We start from the raw sequence: 18984 nt of genomic DNA on the forward strand, positions 1-18984 counted from the left end.
ACCACTACTAATAATAACAGTAATAAAATTGGAACTTAATATACAATTTTGTAGAATATTATTTATTTCGATAATTGTTAAACAATATCAAAACACAGAAGCTTAGACAGACTTTTTCCGTGTGTTTTGGCGCCACCGTATGGACAATAGATGGGATTAACATCTACCCGCGCTACTCTCGCGGTTCTTAGATGCTTAGCAACCACATGACTGTTGCTTCACATCGACCAATCAGAGCCGACCAAGAGTAGCGATTTAGCCAATAAAATGCTAGCATTTCGGCACCAGTTTAAACTCATTGAGAGTGTTCCTTGTTTTGAGACCTCCACCAATTCACGCATAGAAAGGACCGATAGAGCCACAAAAAGGGAAGCGTAATATTTAAAGACAAAAAACAAAGGCATTTTGTTGTGTTGATTTTTGTTAGCATTTTTATTTGGTTGTTGTTGATTTAAATAAACGTTAAGCCACGGCAGAATCCTTTCCAGCGTTGACGCTAACGTTAAGTCAGGTAATTTATAACGTTAGTTTCGCCAAACAACCAAAATGCCGTCCCGCGTGGAGGACTACGAAGTGTTGTACACTATAGGCTCCGGTTCTTATGGACGATGCCAGAAAATAAGAAGAAATAGTGACGGGAAGGTCAGTATGTGTCACAGATTTGCATATTTAGAACTACGAAACCCACAACTAAAACATTAGTAGATAGATATCATGTGTGAGTTTACATTGAGGGCTTTTAAGACCTTCGGAAGACAAAATTGAACCTTTCATAGAAACAAAAAATGTTTAAAGGGATTTCATTTGCCTAATTGATCATTGTTCAGAGCTGAAATTGCCAATATGAGATATTGGTAAGCTAAAACGGTGATAAAGAAATACAAAACGTCTTCATGGTACGTTAAATGGGGTTAAAAATACATTTGCGAGCTTAAAATGAAAGTAGAGAATCACAACGCTTCGAAGACAATAGGTTAGATTTAATTATTGACGAACGCTAACGTGAAAAAAACTCAAATTGATAAAGGTGGTTATGAGTAATTTGAAATGTAAAACATCTCAAATTTTGTTTAGTTGTTGTGTATTGATATTTATAATAAGTGCTTAAAGTGTCTGGTCACCCACAATGGTATCAATATGACTGCTTATGCTAATTCAGTTTTAAAATAACCCTTTGAAAAATGCAAAGTGGAGAAAAAGAAATGTCACATGATATAACCTTTAGTGGAATACCATGGTGTCACAGTATTTACACAAAAATTTCAATGTGTAACAGGATCCAGTAATTTTATTTAAAACAGTCAATTATTATTCCTATCAATTATTATTGAGTTATATCAGTCCTAGTGATATGTATAATATTTACTTAAATTATGCTGTTATTTTATTTTCATTTATTTGAAGCTATTCTTGTTAAGGTTTGATAGTGGGATTTGCTTTGTGTCTTTTATTTTGTTTAAAGCATTTGTGATTTCTATCTTTAAAGCTGCTATATAAATAAAGTTTTATTTACTTACTGTTCAGCATTGTCTGTCTTTTTATCTCGAGTCTCTTCCGAGGCTGTTCTCCCACTTTTCTTCTTCAGCTGTGTCTGCTGGCTGTTGATATTTTATTTATATATATTTCTTATTTTCATTTCAATCCTTGTGTGTTATTGATGTTCTTGTGTTGTGCAGATCCTGGTGTGGAAGGAGCTGGACTATGGCACCATGGCAGAGAGTGAGAAGCAGATGCTGGTGTCAGAGGTCAATCTCCTCAGGGAGCTGAAGCACCCCAACATCGTGCGGTACTACGACCGGATCATCGACCGCACCAACACCACGCTGTACATCGTCATGGAGTACTGCGAAGGCGGGGATCTGGCCAGTCTCATCAGCCGGTGCATCAAAGAAAGGTCGTTTCTGTGGCGTTGTTTGCTTTGCTTCTCTTCGTTTATACATTTGCAAAGTTACAAATTTGTTTGCACTCCAGGCGTTATTTGGAGGAGCAGTTCATCCTGCGGGTCATGGCGCAGCTCACCTTAGCCCTGAAGGAGTGCCACAGCCGGAGCGACGGCAGGGCCACGGTTCTTCATCGGGACCTGAAACCAGCCAACATTTTCCTCGACATCAAGCAGAACGTAAAGCTCGGGGACTTTGGTCTGGCGAGGATTCTGAACCACGACACGAGCTTCGCAAAGACTTTTGTTGGGACACCATACTACATGTCTCCAGTGAGTTGTGATCAGTTGCATCTTAGATGTGATTATCTTTCTGGAGACGGGTTATTTAGATATTAATCTAAATATTATTATCTCAAATTAAGAAACTTCAGATGGAGATTCTCAAGTCTTAGTACCTAAAATTTATTGTTTCTTTTATGGTACCTTTTAAGGGTCCATAGTCACTTTTTTTTTTTTTCCATAAATGTATCTATTTTTCAAATTAATGTGCAGATCCAAGTAAATGGGTTCCAGTAAAATGCACCAGTCTTCACCAGTTTTTTTTTTTTTTTAAATCAGCTTTATCTTTAAAACCAAAACCGGTCATGTTGTAACTCAGTCACTGTTTCTTTCAGGAGCAAATAAACAGGATGTCCTACAATGAGAAGTCAGATATCTGGTCTCTGGGATGTTTGCTATATGAACTTTGTGCATTATCGTAAGTTATTCTACACACAGTTCGGCGTAACAGATTTCTCAAACAGTTTTACAGCACATCAAGCTGAGTGTTTTCCTGTTCAGGCCTCCTTTCACAGCGTACAACCAGAAGGAGTTGGCTGAGAAGATCAGAGAGGGGAAGTTCAGGAGAATCCCCTTCCGATACTCCGAAGAGCTCAACACCCTTCTCAGCAGAATGCTCAACTTAAAGGTTTGAAATATTAACTTGGTTTTTCCTGAACTGAACCTGCGTTTGCACCTGTAAGGATGCCAGATGTCTTCCTTTTCGTCGGCAGGACTACCTGAGGCCATCCGTGGAGTCCATCCTCCAGAGCAGTTTGTTGAGCGACAGCGTTGCTGAGGAGCAGAAAAAGGTGCAGACGCGGGTCCACAGGAAGTCTGCAGGATCAGACTGCGCCCTTCAGAAGCCGACTGAAGCGATAGCCGTTTCTGTGGCGGAGCTCAAACTCCGAGAGCAGGCGCTGCGGGACAGAGAGCAGGCGCTGAAGGACCGGGAGGAGAGGCTGGAGAGTAAGTGGGGAGGCACAAACAGAATATTCCAGATCTGATGGAGTACTGTGCAAATATATCCAGAAACCTTTGGAGTTTTGATAGGAAGGCAGCTTAAAATCTGAAAATCCCAGTTTAGCCCTTGATAAACTAGATTAAACAATGTTCTTACAGTCTGGAGAGATTTTGTTTTTTCTTGTGGTTTTCACATCTTGAGTATTGAAAAGAGAAATAGAATCTGGAAAAATGTTTGTTTGCAGACTGTCTTTTGTTTTGTTTTCTAAAACATTCAAATCTCAATGGGCATCTTTTATGTTTGATTTACCACATGATGCCTTAAGGGTAACACTTTAATCAATATAATGTCGTTTTTAAGTCACAGATTACATTTAATTAGACCAAGGCAGATTCATAGCTTTTGTGGCAGTAATAAAACTTTAAATCAGTTTCAAAGTAAATCTGGAAATCCACAACTGCCCTAGTGTAGATCCCAAACAAAACATAAAGGCCACCAGATCAGTTTAATAAAATGCATAGTTTAGGATTTATTCCTGATTTGACAGGAAGTGTTAACATACTGCTGGCTAGTTTATTCGATGCCATAAATGATCCCTTTGAATCTTACTTATATCAGAAACCAACTTCAGTTGTGCACCATATGATCATTTCTGAAATAAACATAAAATAAATGCAGACAACTGTTCTAACATTTTCCAGCTTTTTATATAATCAAATGTGCAGAGATTTACAAAGATTTTCTGCTGGGATTGAGTGGAATTTTGAAAGGAAATATGTCGTGACCCTGCGGAAAAAGCAAACTGAAAGAAATTAAATCCAAAAATCTGGACATGGAAAAATAATTTGTTTTGGAAGTGAAACAGCAGCTCAAATCACACAACTTGCTGAGTTTAAACCGGCGGTTTTCAAAGTGTGAGGCGCGCCTCCCCAGGGGGGCGCCAGAGCACTTTTGGGGAGGCGCGGTGCGAGGGAAAAAGTAAACCGGAAAAGCTATCTGCTTGCTGTCTACTGATGTGAGAGAAACGTCTTTTACGCACACGATCAACTCTGTGGATTTAGGAAAAAGTTGGTACTGTGGGGTGCGCGTGTGGAGCGGGGATCAGTGGAAATGTTTCCCACCTTAGAGGATGTTTTGGCCAGTGATGTCAGTAACGTTACTGACGTCGGACCACTTTTTTCAGTAACGAGTAATCTAACGCGTTGCTATTTCAAATCGAGTAGTCAGACTACAGTTACTTATCAAAATCACTGTGCGTTACTATCTTCTATTGTTATTTAATCGTATTTCCTCTACTCGTCTTGTCGAGTGACCGACGTCTCTATGCGACAGAAATGTAAACAATGGAGGGAGATGCGCATTTTGTTGGTGGAAAAACTGGAACTATTTTGAGTTTTTGTCGCCAAGTCCGATTATTATAAGCGGCTTTGGGCTTCATTTTTTTTAAAAGTCGCTTGAAAATTTAATGAGTTGCTGGTTGCGCCTTTTTGGGCTCGTTTTTGACCGTGAAGTTACTCATTTGTGGTTGGGAATAAGCAGACACTCATAATAAATCCCAGAATTTGTCCGTCATTAAGGTAGTTTTATTCAGTCTCTCCCTGTCCATCATTTCCCGGATGATCCGTCCCGCTGTGTCTTAGTTAATGTCAAGTTAATATATTACCTCTGAATGACGTCGAGCTTCGCGTTGCGCTCCAGAAAACTGCAAACATCGAGACCAATATGAACAGCGCAATAAACGTAAAAACAGCCACGAATAAACGTGTCCGTAGTTGGCAATGATTATAATGGCAAGTTAGCACCGTTATAATTATTAATATTACAGTAAGTGTCGCAGCCATCTGAGCTGTGGAGCTGCAGGAGGAGATCTGTGCGCTGCGCTGACATCAAACTCAGGGGCGTAACGCAGAATCTGGAGGCTGGGGGTAGGGGGGGCTTTAAAATCCTTCTTGGAGTTTTCCAGACAACAGTGGACCACACAAATTACTCACGTTTTTTATTTTTTGTACAATCTCCTCTTCAGTTCAACCTTATCAGTGGAGACACATTGTTGATGTTACCATTATAAAATAACTTACAATTAAGTATTAGCAAAGATCAATGTGATTTTCACAGGAGGCAGAGCGTTGTTGTTAGCAGCTGCTGAAAGTAACAAAAGTTACTTTTAATGTAACTTAGTTACTTTCCAAGTCAAGTAGTCAGTAATATAACTAAGTTACTTTTTCAAGGAGTAATCAGTAGTCCGATTAAAGTTACTTTTTCAAATGGGGGAGGGGGGGCGCAGCAGGCATTGTGCTCCTTGGAGGGGGGCTCACCCTTTCATACTTTGAAAACCCCTGGTTTAAACTAAGAGAAAACATTTCCACGAGAAACCGCTAAATAGTTTGTACATGAAAGAGATGAATGTTTGATAACTTTTAGCACCATATAAAATAATAATAAAAAGAATCATAGCAAATAAAATTCTTCAGCAGAAATCTGGGAGCATTTCAGTTTGTTCACCTACCAGTCCCGAGTTCCTGAACAATTAACTGCTGTAACTGCAAGAACTTGCAGAAAATGCTACAGCATGCTCGCATTCAGTGGCGGCATTCTGGAGAACATCGTATTTTGTTTCCAAGTTATTGAATATTTTTGTTTCAGGAAGTTTTAGAGTCTCAATATTAAACTATGTGGTTGAGGTTTACTTTAGCTACACTGTGAAACACAGCTGACACGTTGTTGATGGCTACAGGTTTGTTCATGCTGCCTTTTCTAAAAGTGTTGCAATCAAACCTTGACCTACTTTCACTTCCGCAGTTCCTGGCTAACAGCAATGTGTCTAGAAGAAATATGTGCAAGATAAACATATTATTTTTGGGAAACTAAAATGGTCTTGTTTTTGATGGCAGAAAGGGAGCAGGAATTGTGCATACGTGAGCGACTATCTACTGAGAAGCTTGCACGGTAACACTTGGAATAATCTAAACTTAAACTCATTTTACCCAAACTGTGGGTACGCTTGGAGTCTTTTCAGCTAATTGAAACATTGTCTTCTGGTCTCGTCTGTGATGCAGAGCAGAGAGTTTACTGAAGAATTACAGTCGGCTGCAGCAGAAGGACCAGACCCTGGCTTATGGCAAAGACTTAGGTATGGGAATCCAGCGAAGATGTTACCACTTACGAAACCAAGCCCTGAACTGAAAAAAGCTCTGGTTTATTATTTGAATTTTAATCACTGGATGAATGTATTTATATCATGTAAATAAAGTTTCTATACAAAAATTGTGTTTTAATTACCTCGCATCAGGGTTTTAGCTCATCAGTCACAACTGCAAATGACCTGGTTATTAAAAATTGAATCTGATTTTTCTGTGTTGGTCACTTGCCTCTTTGCTGTTTTGCCCTAGATCCGGAGGATCTGTCTCCCGGCAAGAAGAAAGTCCACTTTGCAGGTGAAAGCAAAGAGAACCAGCAGCCTGGTGGTCCATACCAGGATTTAATGCTGCGGCGGCTGCAAACTGCTAATCTGCGCGCCCAAAAACTGAGTGAAGTGGAGAAAATCTGTCAGTTCAAAAGCAGGCAGATCCTCGGCATCCGTTGAACAAAAAAAAGATACGGTCCACTTCAAGAGAATTTGAATGTGAAATTCTCAACACTGGATTGTAATTTAATAATTCATATATATGCATAGTATTTAAAGTTTTATTATACACTCTGTACGAGTGATTTTAAAATGATAGGCAGCTATTGCAATTTTTAATGTGCTTTGTATAATTTTACTTTATTTATGTGAGTCTTACGGATTATACTGTAAATATTAAAAAAATGATTCCTTGGGAATAAAATGTCATTGTTCATTGCAAACAGTCAAATGTGTTTAACTGCTTTCTAGTAAGTATCCATTTGCATATCATTTAAAAAGACACTCTAATCAACAATTGATGGTCCCCACAAGGGGTCATCAGTTTCCTGTGAAAAATTTAATCACAGGCAATGGAGCAGAAACAGTTTGCATCCAACAATCAATACTTAACTGTTGGATGTGATTAAAAAGAAAATAGATATTAACACTCTGAGTGATGAGCAGAATGATTAGATTATTAGATGGCCTTTATATTCCCTAATTGTTTGACAAATGAAACCTTTGGTATTGTGACAGTAATGTCAAAATAAATTCATATGAAAGACTCCATACATTTTTAGGACTCATTGGAAACCCTAATGTATGGTAACAGTACATATTTATTACATCTATTATTTGGTAATAAAACTAATAAGTGACTTTTTCCTTATTCCTGGAGGTAAGTTTTTATTCAAAATAGATTTGTGTGCAAAGGCATCTCACTGCTGAATTTCTTAATGTAAAATTAGTAATGTTGCTTTTAGCCTTGCCTTTTATTTGTTACAAAATTAAATTGCCATAACAGTCAAATGAATCCATAAACTAGCATATAAATAGAGCTAATTTTATCACCCCTGACCCTCCATATGTAAAAACTTCAATGATAATAGAAAAAAAATTATTAGTCTTATAAAATACTATTTCAGCACTTAGGAAAAAGTGTTATTTTGGTATTTGTATACATATGACACTTGTACATTTATAATAAGCGTAATAATAATCTCGCTACTTTCTGCTATAGAGAATTTAAGGTAATTGTGGTCAAAAGCATCTCATTACAAAATGTAGATTTATCATAATACATAATATTTAACAATTTATAATAGAACATATTTAATTTGATTAGCAGTACATAACAACGTTCAAGATGTCATTCAAATGTTTTTGTTTGTTTTAAATGAGTGTAACGTCTCATCTTCGCTGATTAGAAAGCTCAAATGACGTATCGATACTACTCATTTCGGAAATTATTCAAGAATGGCATCGCGAGATTACAGTAAAGATGAAGCGTTCCTAGCAACCTCCGTTGTTCGACTTATTTGTACTTCCTGCTAATGTCAGTTTTAAAACCTGACCAATCGTGTTCTTTCTTTTGAGTAATAGTCCAATAGGAGCCCTTATAGGCGGGTCCTCGCGGTGCCATGGTTCGTGTGAAAAGTTTACCGGCTCGGGTGCAAAGTTTCAACCGTCTGCAAAGCAGAGCTCGTCGGCAGAGGAGTCAGGGATATGCTGGTGACGTCCGCCGGGTTTTCACACGGTTCCTAGAAGCCAGTAACTCCCATGATTTCCGCTCTTTGGATATAACTTCACCCGGAGGACACCGTGAAGCCTTATCTCTCTGTGAACTTGAATCGACGAGGATCACCAGGTAGCGAAAATGGCCTGCGGACCCAACCGTGTCCGGTTGCTATGTATGCTCGTACTGACTTTCGGCTTCTTCGTCGTCGAGGTGGTGGTCAGCCGCATTACCTCTTCCCTCTCGATGCTCTCGGACTCCTTCCACATGCTGTCGGACGTTTTGGCGCTGGTTGTGGCTCTGGTCGCGGTGCGGTTTGCCGAAAAAACCCACTCGACCAAGAAAAACACATTCGGATGGATCCGAGCGGAGGTGATGGGGGCTCTGGTCAACGCTATCTTTCTCACGGCGCTGTGCTTCACCATCGTCCTGGAAGCCATCGAGCGCTTCACCGAACCCAAAGAGATCGATACTCCAATGGTGGTGGTCTGGGTCGGCGCCGCGGGGCTCCTTGTCAACGTGCTGGGGCTCTTACTGTTCCACGGGCACGCCGGAGGAGGACACTCCCACGGGGGCAGCTCTCATGGGGACAAGGGAAAAAAGGGGAAAACGGGGAAAACCAAAAAGCTCCAGAACACTGGAGATGGGTCAGCGGCGGAGGAGACCAACAATCTGGTGGCGAGTCACAACAGTCCGGGTGATTGCAGGTCAAAAACCGGTGAGTATTTAAAGTTTGGGTGGAACCACATGAGATGTGATGCATCTTACAACACTACAAATTAGAAGTCAACTGATCAGACTTATTTAAAATATAAATCAGAGCTATCAGAAGGGGTTTAATCTCCAAATCAGAGCTATCCTGATTTGGAGATTAAACCCCTTCTGTTTTGTATATTCAAAAAGAAGAAGTTTTGCCACACATACAGACCTTTGGTCAATAATTACCAGCTTTGGGAACATTTTGTACCAATTTGGTGAGATTTGAGCATTTCTGTAATAATACATTTACACAATTCATCAAAAATACCCAGCCTGCAAGAAAAGTAACCATCGGATGGCTGAGTACACGGACAAGAAATGGAAGGTAGTAATATATTTCTTTGAGTTGTTGGTACAAATTCACCAGGAGCCTAAGACTTGCAAAGAGGTTACCCATAGTAACATGGTCTAGCGCAGTGTTTCCCAACCCTGGTCCTCAAGGCACACTGCCCTGCACGTTTTAGGTATTTCCTTGCTTCAGTGCAGCTGATTTCAATTGATGACTGATTAACAGGCGTTTGTTGAACTGCAATCAGTTGAATCAGGCACATTAAAGCAGGGAAACCTCTAAAACATGTAGGACAGTGTGCCTTGAGGACCAGGGTTGGGAAACACTGGTCTAGCTAACCACAGAGATATAATCTAGCAGATAAAGCAACAAACTTGCCAGTTTTAATCCTAAATTTGGTATTATTCTTTAAAAAGTTAACAAAATATTACCTTCAACTTCCTTTTGAATCTGCTGGTTTTGTATTGGGAAGACTATTCCTGAACATTAGGGCATTCAAATCTAGAAAAACAGACAAGCAAAAATGTATAACACTATTGGCTGGTGCACGCCCAGGTGGGATTGATGCAGAAATCTTTCATGATTGGCTATAAGCCTTCTCATATTGTGACTCTATTGAGCTTTAAATGAGCTTCTAGCAGCCCAGGTTACCTAAAAGCACATCTCTGCATTGTCTTGACAATTGCAGCAGGGACTAATCTACTGTTTCCTTGACAGCCAATTGTGCTCAGGCATGTGTGCATGTCATCACACATTTATTGAGTCATTGATGACTCAATTTGATTAGCAGTAATGTCAAAAGAAGATCAGTGATTTATTGATGACTCAATAAATCACTGATGTAAGAGAGTAAAGGCTCAGATTTCACTCTCTTCAACTGTTTGAAACCCTGAAATAAACAATATGACTCATTCAGGAGAAATTTTTGAAAACGATGTCTTGTTGGCACAGTTTCCCATTAAGTAAGGTCTTTATGTGATGCTGAGAGTCGTGTAGTGGTGTTGCGTTACTACAAACTGGCACAAAAGGCTCTTCACTTCAGTAAGTGGATGTTTGGAGTAAAACAGCAGATCCGCGGTGGTTCCCTACGTCCTTCAGACCGCTTCATTTATTCGCTCACTGAGGGGTTCATCTCATATACAGAAGACCATTTTCCCCTCCATACCGTTCAGCCGTGCCAGTTTCAATAAATGGCCGCTATATCCCCTTCTCTGTGCACTGATTGCTGTTACTGGGTCATACATCAGTGTAGCCGTGGAGTCGACAGCCCCAGACACACCATTAGCTGTTGATGAATGACCAGACGGTGCCCAGGGAGGGGATGGGGGGGGGCGCCGCCGCCGTGCCTCAGGTGCCGCTCCCTCCTGTTTGTGCTCCTAGCTGCCTGCAGGTACTAATTAAAATATGCTTAATGTGAATTATGTGTGGAGTGTTGTATTTAGGGTACAGCATGCTGGGAGTTCATTCTCGCTCTTAATCCATCAAGACTGTTTGGTATGCTTTTGTCCTGTTTTCAGCACTAGTAATGCAAATGGCCAGTGGGCTGCAAGACCCTCCAGTAAAAGCCGCCAGTGTTTAGAATAAGAAAATGTAAAAAATGTGCAAAAGTTAAAACACTTGTAAGTCTTAATTATTAATCTTGTTTTTAAAAGTTGTTTAACTTTTTGTGTTACTTTCTGTGAAGGCTTCGGCTACCATGAGGTTATGGAAACACAAAAAGTTTTAGTATTGCTGTATAAATTATTGAAATGTACAACAAAATGTATGTTAGGGTTTAATACATTTTAAAAAAAAAAGCAGTTCCACATCATTTTTTCATATAAAATATCTATTATTACAGCTATAATGATGTTTTTTTTCTCAAATGTATCTTGAGTGTGCAGAATATTACTCCATTTTGCCCGTTGGAGTCAGTCAGCCCTTGTAGCCCTGCATCTTCTGCTGCTGGTTACCTGTAGCTAAAACAGCTTTACTTTAATAAAGATGAAAGGTATTTCCTATTTGTTAAATAAAGCATGCACTTAGTTTAACAAAAAAATCAGAGGAAGATATTGAATTTTCATTTGGATTGAAAATGACTACATCAACATGCAGCCACCCCTCAGTGCTGAAGCTTTTCTTGAAACTTTAACAATGAAAATTATTGAAATTTTTTTCCAACCGTTAATATTGCAGACCTTTATTAGGATAAGCAGCCAGTTTCTTGGCCCATGTGTCTATTTAAATGTTGTACATTTGTGTCAAAGTCCATTTGAGCACTCAGCTGTCATGCAGCAGTGATATGAACTCACCTCCTGGATCTTTTATCTCCAGATGTCAGCTGTAAAGACAACCCGGAGGTGCAGATGAACGGCAACACCCAGTTTGATGATGAGCAAGACTCGTCGGCGCAGCTCAACATGCGTGGCGTTTTCCTGCACGTCCTGGGCGACGCTTTGGGTTCCGTCATCGTGGTGGTCAACTCCCTCATTTTCACGTTCGTGTGGAAGCCGTGCACCGACAAGAACTGCGTGAACCCCTGCGTCAATAGCCGCGACACGGACTTCCAGGCCATCAATCAGACGGGTAAAGTGGAGATGGCGGGCCCCTGCTGGGTGCTGTACCTGGACCCCACGCTGTGTATCATCATGGTGGGCATCCTGCTCTACACCACCTACCCGCTGCTCAAAGAGTCGGCTCTCATCCTGCTCCAAACCGTGCCCAAGCAAGTCAACATCAGGCGGCTCAACGAGCGGCTGCTGAGCCTGGACGGCGTGCTGGCTATCCACGACCTGCACATCTGGCAGCTGGCCGGCAGCCGGATCATCGCCACGGCGCACATCAAGTGCCGCGACCCCACGTCCTACATGGAGGTGGCCAAACGCATCAAGGACTTCTTTCACGACGAGGGCATCCACGCCACCACCATCCAGCCGGAGTTCGTCACCTTCAGCTCCCAGTCACGGGACTCTCTGTGCGAGCTGTCCTGTCGGACTCAGTGCGCCCCCAAGCTGTGCTGCGAGGCTGCAGACAAACAGAAGGGCAGCGTGGACACCAAAACAGCAGCAGCAGCAGCAACGTCCTCAGCTGTGGACGTCGTCCCTGCGAGCCATGACCAAGTCACTGTCATCCTGATGTCTCAGACTGATGCGAAGGCAGCCGTCCGCAAGGAGGTGGAGTCGTCTCTGTGAAACGAAATGCACAGGCGAAGCAGGTGAACCGCCGTCACTTCCTGGGAGCTGTAATCTCGTGGACCCGTTCTGGACCCGATTAAAAAGTCATTCTTTTTGGTGAATTTGATCCCTCTCGTTTTATCATCTCTTGCTCCGGCAGCGCGGTTCTGACGCTTGTCGTCTTTTTCACGGACCTCAACTCCTCCAGGACTGGAGCGACGCCTGCATGACTGTCCGTCGTTTTTAGCACCTCGTCGTGATGCGTCACCTCATCCTAATGGTATCGGGGTTTTTTTCTGTGCCAAAGCTTCTCGCTACGGATGAGTTGTGTAGATGAGCCTACGGACCTTCTGGTAAAATGAATTCTCGTTGTTTTGCGTGGGCTTTGAGCAAATCTATTTTCTTATACTTTTGGCTGCAAGTGGAATAGTATTGTATTTCATAATAATTTAAGTATTTAAGTTATTAGAAATGATTTACCTTTCTGTAGATGCTGTTTTATTAGATTTAGTTTTAATGATACAGAAGGATTTTTTTTTTTTTGTCCTGGAGTTTATTTGAATAGAAAAAAAGAAATGTTTTAGTGATATATTTTCGGATTTGATGTTTTTATAAAGATCTTGTCGTTGGACTTTTCTCTGGCCTTGACGCAGACACCTCTCACCTCGCCTTTTAAGGAATCTGCTGTGGTTCATGACAACATTTTGTTGTCGGTGTGAGGATTTCTTGCAGTGGTAGGTTTGGAAATTTTTAAGCCACACTGGCTTGAAGTTTGAGTCTGTTGTGAAGAGGCATGCGCCGGTAAGACAGCAAAAATATTGCAGTTTCACGGTATTACAAAAAAACAGCAGAGCTCGATCTATTTTATTTTATTTAAAACAAGAAAAAGCAACAGTTATTTCCACTATGACTGTGATAATATTACAGCAATTCTTTCTGATTAGCTCATCTTGTTAATTATGATTTAAATTAGGTTTCTTTCAGCCAGCTGACAAGTGGAGGAGGGGCTCCGGCACTTTCTGTTGAAAACGTTGAAACTGAAACCGGCCCATGCCTCAGTGTGAAGAAACAAGCACTGTATGCCCAGCCGTGACACACGCTGAACTGGAAAACCGTCTTGTGCTGGTTGATCTTTCATTTTCTTGTGCTGTCTTCAGCACAATTCATGCTGGAGAGTTTTATATATATATATATATATATATATATATATATATATATCTAAAACATGTTTCCAAGGTGTCCACTGCAAAAACTCAAAGTTTTACCAAGTATTTTTGGTTTAGTTTCTTGTGTAAATATCTCAGTACGCTTGAAATAAGATAAAACTAACGTACAAGTAAATTTTCAGCAAATATAGGAGCTCATTTTAAGTCAGTAATTCCTTAATATTGATTTTTCTAAAAAGTACTAGTTCCACTATTAGATTTTTTTTTCTCACTTAAAACATGGAGGAAAATGTTCTATATCTTGGTGAAAACTTACTTCCAAGTCAGCTTTGTCTGATTTTTAAGCGTTTGCAACAGAAACGAGACCAACAGTTAGTTTTTGCAGTGTTGTAGTAGCGTGTTTGCATGACCAAACCAAGACCTGATGTTCGACGTTTACCAGCTCTACTCTGAGCTCTCGCTGCTGCTGCCCAGCGCCTGCTGGAGTCCGCCGATGTAACTCACAACTCTGATGGAAATGACTCATCATAAAGCTCGCCGTTTGGTGAATTTAAAGTTCATATGGTGGCCTTGAAACTTGTATGACTTTTTTCTGTCAGTCACCACAGATATCCTCTGAAGTTGGTACATTTCAGATTTCCATTCCCTATTAAATGTGTATGCAATATAGAAAACATGCTGGGAAATGTATTTTTCTTCATGTGTAGCGTTTTGTCACTTTTACTGTGTCTTTTATGACTTGAGCTCTATGTGAAAAGAAAGGTGTTTTTATTTCAAGCACATGTCTGCTGAGGTGTTTTAAATATATATGCACATATATCTATATATATTCACAGTACCTGTCCGATGTGTCATTGTGAAATAAAACAGCTGTTTGCTCCAGCTGAGAAACAGAACACATCTGTCTTTGTCTTACTTTCAACTGTTTTACAGCTAAAACTGTTTATTTTTCTTTAAATTCAGGATGTCCAAATATTTATTATATGAGCTAAAATCATCATCTCAAAAGTACTAGCAGGTGAAAAAAAATTTTTAAATTGAAATTTTTGGAAATTTCAAGTTTATTGTAATAGTTTCTACAATAAACTAAGTAGGAACTACTTTAATTAAACAATCAGATTTTCATTTTCCGCAGGGAACTTTGGGTGGTTTTCACACGTTTGTCTTAAATGAAAGGCATCCGGTTTGCTTATTATTCTGGGCTCGATTGAATAAAACTAGTAAAATATTTAGTGTATTCAGCGGGATGAAACAGAAGCTCGGTCAGTCTTCATTTGAAAACACCTGCTGTATTCAGCCAAGTTTTTAAACCCCCGCTAAAAGGAAATGTGCGTGAACGTTAGAGTAGAAGTCAATGAATATGTAGCTCTGTTTACCATGATAATGGTAGAAAACCAGAAAACTTTGTTGCCTCTAACATTTTTGTAAGTAGATTTTCTTTTCAAAGTTGTAGTTTTCTCTTAATTTCTTCTTAAATTGTGATTGGAGGCCAGACAAAAACAGGGCAGGGGCCACAAATGGAACCCAAACCCCACTTTGAACACCTTTGCTTTAAATATTAAGTTGAAACAAAGAAATGATGTCAAAGGAAACACATGATGTCCATCAATCGATCATAAAGTGAAGTAAAACTGCAAAGCTACAGACTTTTAAAAGACAGACTGCTGATATCTGCATATAGAGTTCACAAACAACATCCACATGCATGGATAAAGTCACCAGATAACGCTAAAATTAATATTTTAAAATATCAATGAAGCAGTGCTGGCAGCATATGTTTCCATGAAACAACATCAGTAAAAAAGTTCAATACTTTGATTTAAAAAGTGAAAATTGTACAGCTTTGTTAAGATGATCTATTTTGAAAGCTAATAACAACCCATAATTCAGTTTCTTAGAAAACATTTATATTATTATAGCCATTAAAAATTATACATGCTTAATAGTATTTATTATATTATCGGCTTTGTAATCATAGAAAGGAATGATGACTTGACAGGCCACTTGTCCAATAACCAGCCTTGAAGGATTATTGCTAAAGAAACTGGCCATTTAAAGTGCTGTGTCCAAACACTGATGAAAAGTTCAGTGAAAGGAAAAACTGATATAGAAAGTGTGTGGAAACGACAGAGAGAATTTGTTTCTGTCATCTTTGACAATTTTTGCTGATGGAAAATTAAAACCCATATTCAGTTGTTCAAAAAATGCACTCAGTCCAGTCAGCTTTTCACCTTAGCGCTTATAAGACACTTCTGATATCACCGGATATCAGAAGTAGCTTAAAACAAATCAGCTGTACCCTGGATACGACTGGGCATGTTAAAGCACTCTCTACACACAGCCAATGTTTGTAATCATGTCAAGGTTGCTTCTCTGTTGCTTGTGTACAATTTTGCGCCAAATTTTGTCCTTCCACTCAATTTTTTATAATTTACTTGGGTCCAGCTTTTTTTCCTCCATGATTTTGTTTTTATGTAATAGTGTAACTCTTTGAGGACCTGAATCTTGTGTTTTCATCTTCTCTAAGCCATTGTGTTTTGAATTGCTGAAATAAATGTAACTTTTGGTTAATATTCAGTTTTTCAAAGATGCACATCTAATTGCTTACGGTACATCTAATCAGTTTTGGTATTTACTACTGCTAAATCTAGACACAGTTTCTAAGTCCAACAGGAAATATGTAGCTTATGTCTTCCACTTAGCAACAAATCCCCAAACAGTCCAAGCAGTAATAATGGTCAGCAGCAAAGCAAGTTGTGGAGTGCTGTTCTGCAATTACATAAGTCCATAATTGCAGCATTTTCACAGCTTCTCTTATCTCTCTGACAAAGCAGATTTCACTGGGACTCTCAGCCAGCTGAGGCTGGCTGACTGTAAATTGGGGGCTGCGGGGAGTAGACACTTGCTGAAAGGGGGCTTATATAAGAGGCCGAGGGCATTCCTGGGGGCAACAAGTGCACAGTCCTACCCAGCATTCCTCTGTGCAGCCGAGGCGCTGGCTTTTCACTCCCTGTTCTCGTGTGAATTGGACAAACACTGGTTTTCATTAAACTAATGTTTTCTCTGACTCGTTTCTGTTACATTTCTCTTTTTGAGACGTTTCAGGACTTCATAAAAGTCCTGAAATGTTTGCTGGCAAGGATGCTAGATAAAAGCAGATTGGTGTTTGTGCATCTAGTTTATGGAGTAGTGTAACCCTGACTGTGTGTGTATGTGTGGAAGGCCATCTGTCTCCTCAGCTTTGTCCATGGGATTTGCAGTCTGGGTGAATCCGGTCGAGAGGGAGGGGTTAATGCTGATTGAACTTGCAGGTCAGGGGTCACTCTGCTGCTAAATGTATTCATCTTTGCTAACGCAGCATTTGTGGGAACAGTAACCTGTGTAAGCTGGGGAACCCCTCACCCCCTAAACTGATATCACTTTTTGTTCTGCTTGTGCCACTTTTTAGTATTATTATAATTAGGTTGAGTGATTATTTAGAGTTAATTGATTAATCTCATTTAGAGCTTATTATTTTACCATGAAGACAGTTGATTTTGCTGGTAAGTGATATCCGCCGGCGACTTTGTGACATTTTTCCTCATCATTTATCAACTCCCCAGAACGTAACACATTTGGGTCATTAAGACGTATCTCATTCACTAATGTTAATCTGGTAATATATATTATTTTTATCACCACGCCTCGATAAACAGTTGAAGTACTCTCAAATAAAGCAAGCTAAAGTTAAAACAGCAAAATAACGGCGGGTAACCATGGCAACCGGTGACAGTTTTACGGCAGACTGGTTCTTTCAGCAGTTTGCGCACGCATCCGCGGTGTTTACAAACAAATAATCCCTGCATACTGTAGGCATTAATTTTCACGCACACTGAGGAGTATAGTTCAGATAACAAGCATGCTTATTGGAGAGGCAAGTCTCCATAGCAACTATTAGAAGCTATGTCTGGTTTTCACGATAAATATTTTGCTAGTTTTATCACAGTTATACACATGGATAGGAGCCCAATGAGTCAAAGTGTTCTGAAAAAACCTTGAGTTTTATCATTTATTTTATTTGTGGCTTTGTTTTGACATATAAACAAAGCCACAAACCTGATTCAAGAGCACAAAGCAGAGCCTGAGATCCAGAGATCCCTGGTCTTATTTCTGGACAAGGGAGAAATGTTTATAGGGAAGATGTGACGTCCATGCCCTAAAGCAGATCGGCTGTATGGTTTAATCTCACAGATTATAGTGTTTACATCCAGCTGTATGAGCTTAGCATTAGCAAAACAGGTCAAATAAAATGAGATTCCTAGTTGAGCTAACATTTGAACCAAAGAAATTTGCCAATAATAATAAGTATTTTATGTCAACCATTGTAAAAGTCCAGTTTAAAGTAACAAACATTAAAAAATTTCTAGACTTAGAATGGGAAATCCAATTGCGCAAAAATAAATTGAACCTATACCAAATATGTATGGCAGAAAAATGACATAACAAATTTCAATTGTTGTGAAATTATGTTGTAAAGAAGTGAATGGGCCACAATTAAAGCTTTTCCATCTTTAATTTAAAGCCATTTTTACTGGGCTGAGTTTTCATAAATGGTGTGTAAGGGAAGAGTCTACAATGACACGTTTTAGAGACTGTGGGAGTTTTGTGTGCTGAATTATCTCCTGCTATAGTATCAGTTGACATTAATAGGTTTGAAAAGGGGACTCTCTTTGTCTTTGAGCGCCGGGGTTTGATAAAATGCCGTGTAATCAGTTTTATGTTTGCTTTGAGGAAAACAAAAACCTGAACTGAAACAAAGACATGTGAACAAAAAGCAGAACAGGGACCAGTGGCTCATTGACTTTGCTTTAAAACTCATCAATCGGTGAGGTTGTTCCTGCGTCAGTCTGTGTGTAGGCTGCAAGAAAAGGATGATGACACAGATTGTGAATGAGGACGAAGGAACTTTTTATTTTCTCTCACTCAGGGAAGCTTTAATTTTTCTGTTTTACGTTATAAGGAAGGTCATGGCCAACAAAGCAAATGTGTCTCAGCACCAACTAGTGCCACGTAATATGTCTTTATGGACATACTATTGTTTTTCTATGTTACTTTTATCCTTTATAAGTTAAGTAAAAACAAACAAACAAACAAACAAACAAAAAAACAAAACAGTGAATTATTAAAATAAAGGAAAGTTTAACTGTCCAAGAATTAATTTGGGAAGCACTTATCTTTTGGCAAGCTCATTAAAGGTAGTCGTGATAATCTTGTGGCATCATATTCAAAAAGACTGTGATTGCTGTCAACAGTGAATAATCTAAAAAACATTTTTTCCATATTTTTGTACGGGGT

The 18984-nt window shown here is 39.6% G+C and overlaps 2 protein-coding genes across 2 annotated transcripts; both read left to right on the plus strand.

Annotated features, from left to right (window-relative positions):
* The first annotated feature begins 281 nt into the window (after positions 1-281).
* Positions 282-7064, plus strand: nek2 (NIMA-related kinase 2). The gene is made up of 9 exons (XM_044107280.1): positions 282-642; positions 1677-1894; positions 1972-2212; positions 2557-2639; positions 2723-2849; positions 2935-3169; positions 6056-6110; positions 6221-6294; positions 6554-7064. Exons 1-9 carry the CDS (start codon positions 547-549, stop codon positions 6745-6747), a joined length of 1323 nt encoding a protein of 440 aa, XP_043963215.1. The 5' UTR covers positions 282-546; the 3' UTR covers positions 6748-7064.
* Positions 7065-7527: 463 nt separating this feature from the next.
* On the plus strand, positions 7528-14546 carry slc30a1a (solute carrier family 30 member 1a). Its single transcript, XM_044107279.1, has 2 exons — positions 7528-9002; positions 11646-14546. The coding sequence occupies exons 1-2, from the start codon at positions 8426-8428 to the stop codon at positions 12500-12502; spliced, it is 1434 nt and encodes a 477-aa protein (XP_043963214.1). The 5' UTR covers positions 7528-8425; the 3' UTR covers positions 12503-14546.
* Positions 14547-18984: the final 4438 nt, after the last annotated feature.

Source organism: Gambusia affinis, linkage group LG22, assembly GCF_019740435.1.
Source record: "Gambusia affinis linkage group LG22, SWU_Gaff_1.0, whole genome shotgun sequence".
NCBI lineage: Eukaryota > Metazoa > Chordata > Actinopteri > Cyprinodontiformes > Poeciliidae > Gambusia > Gambusia affinis.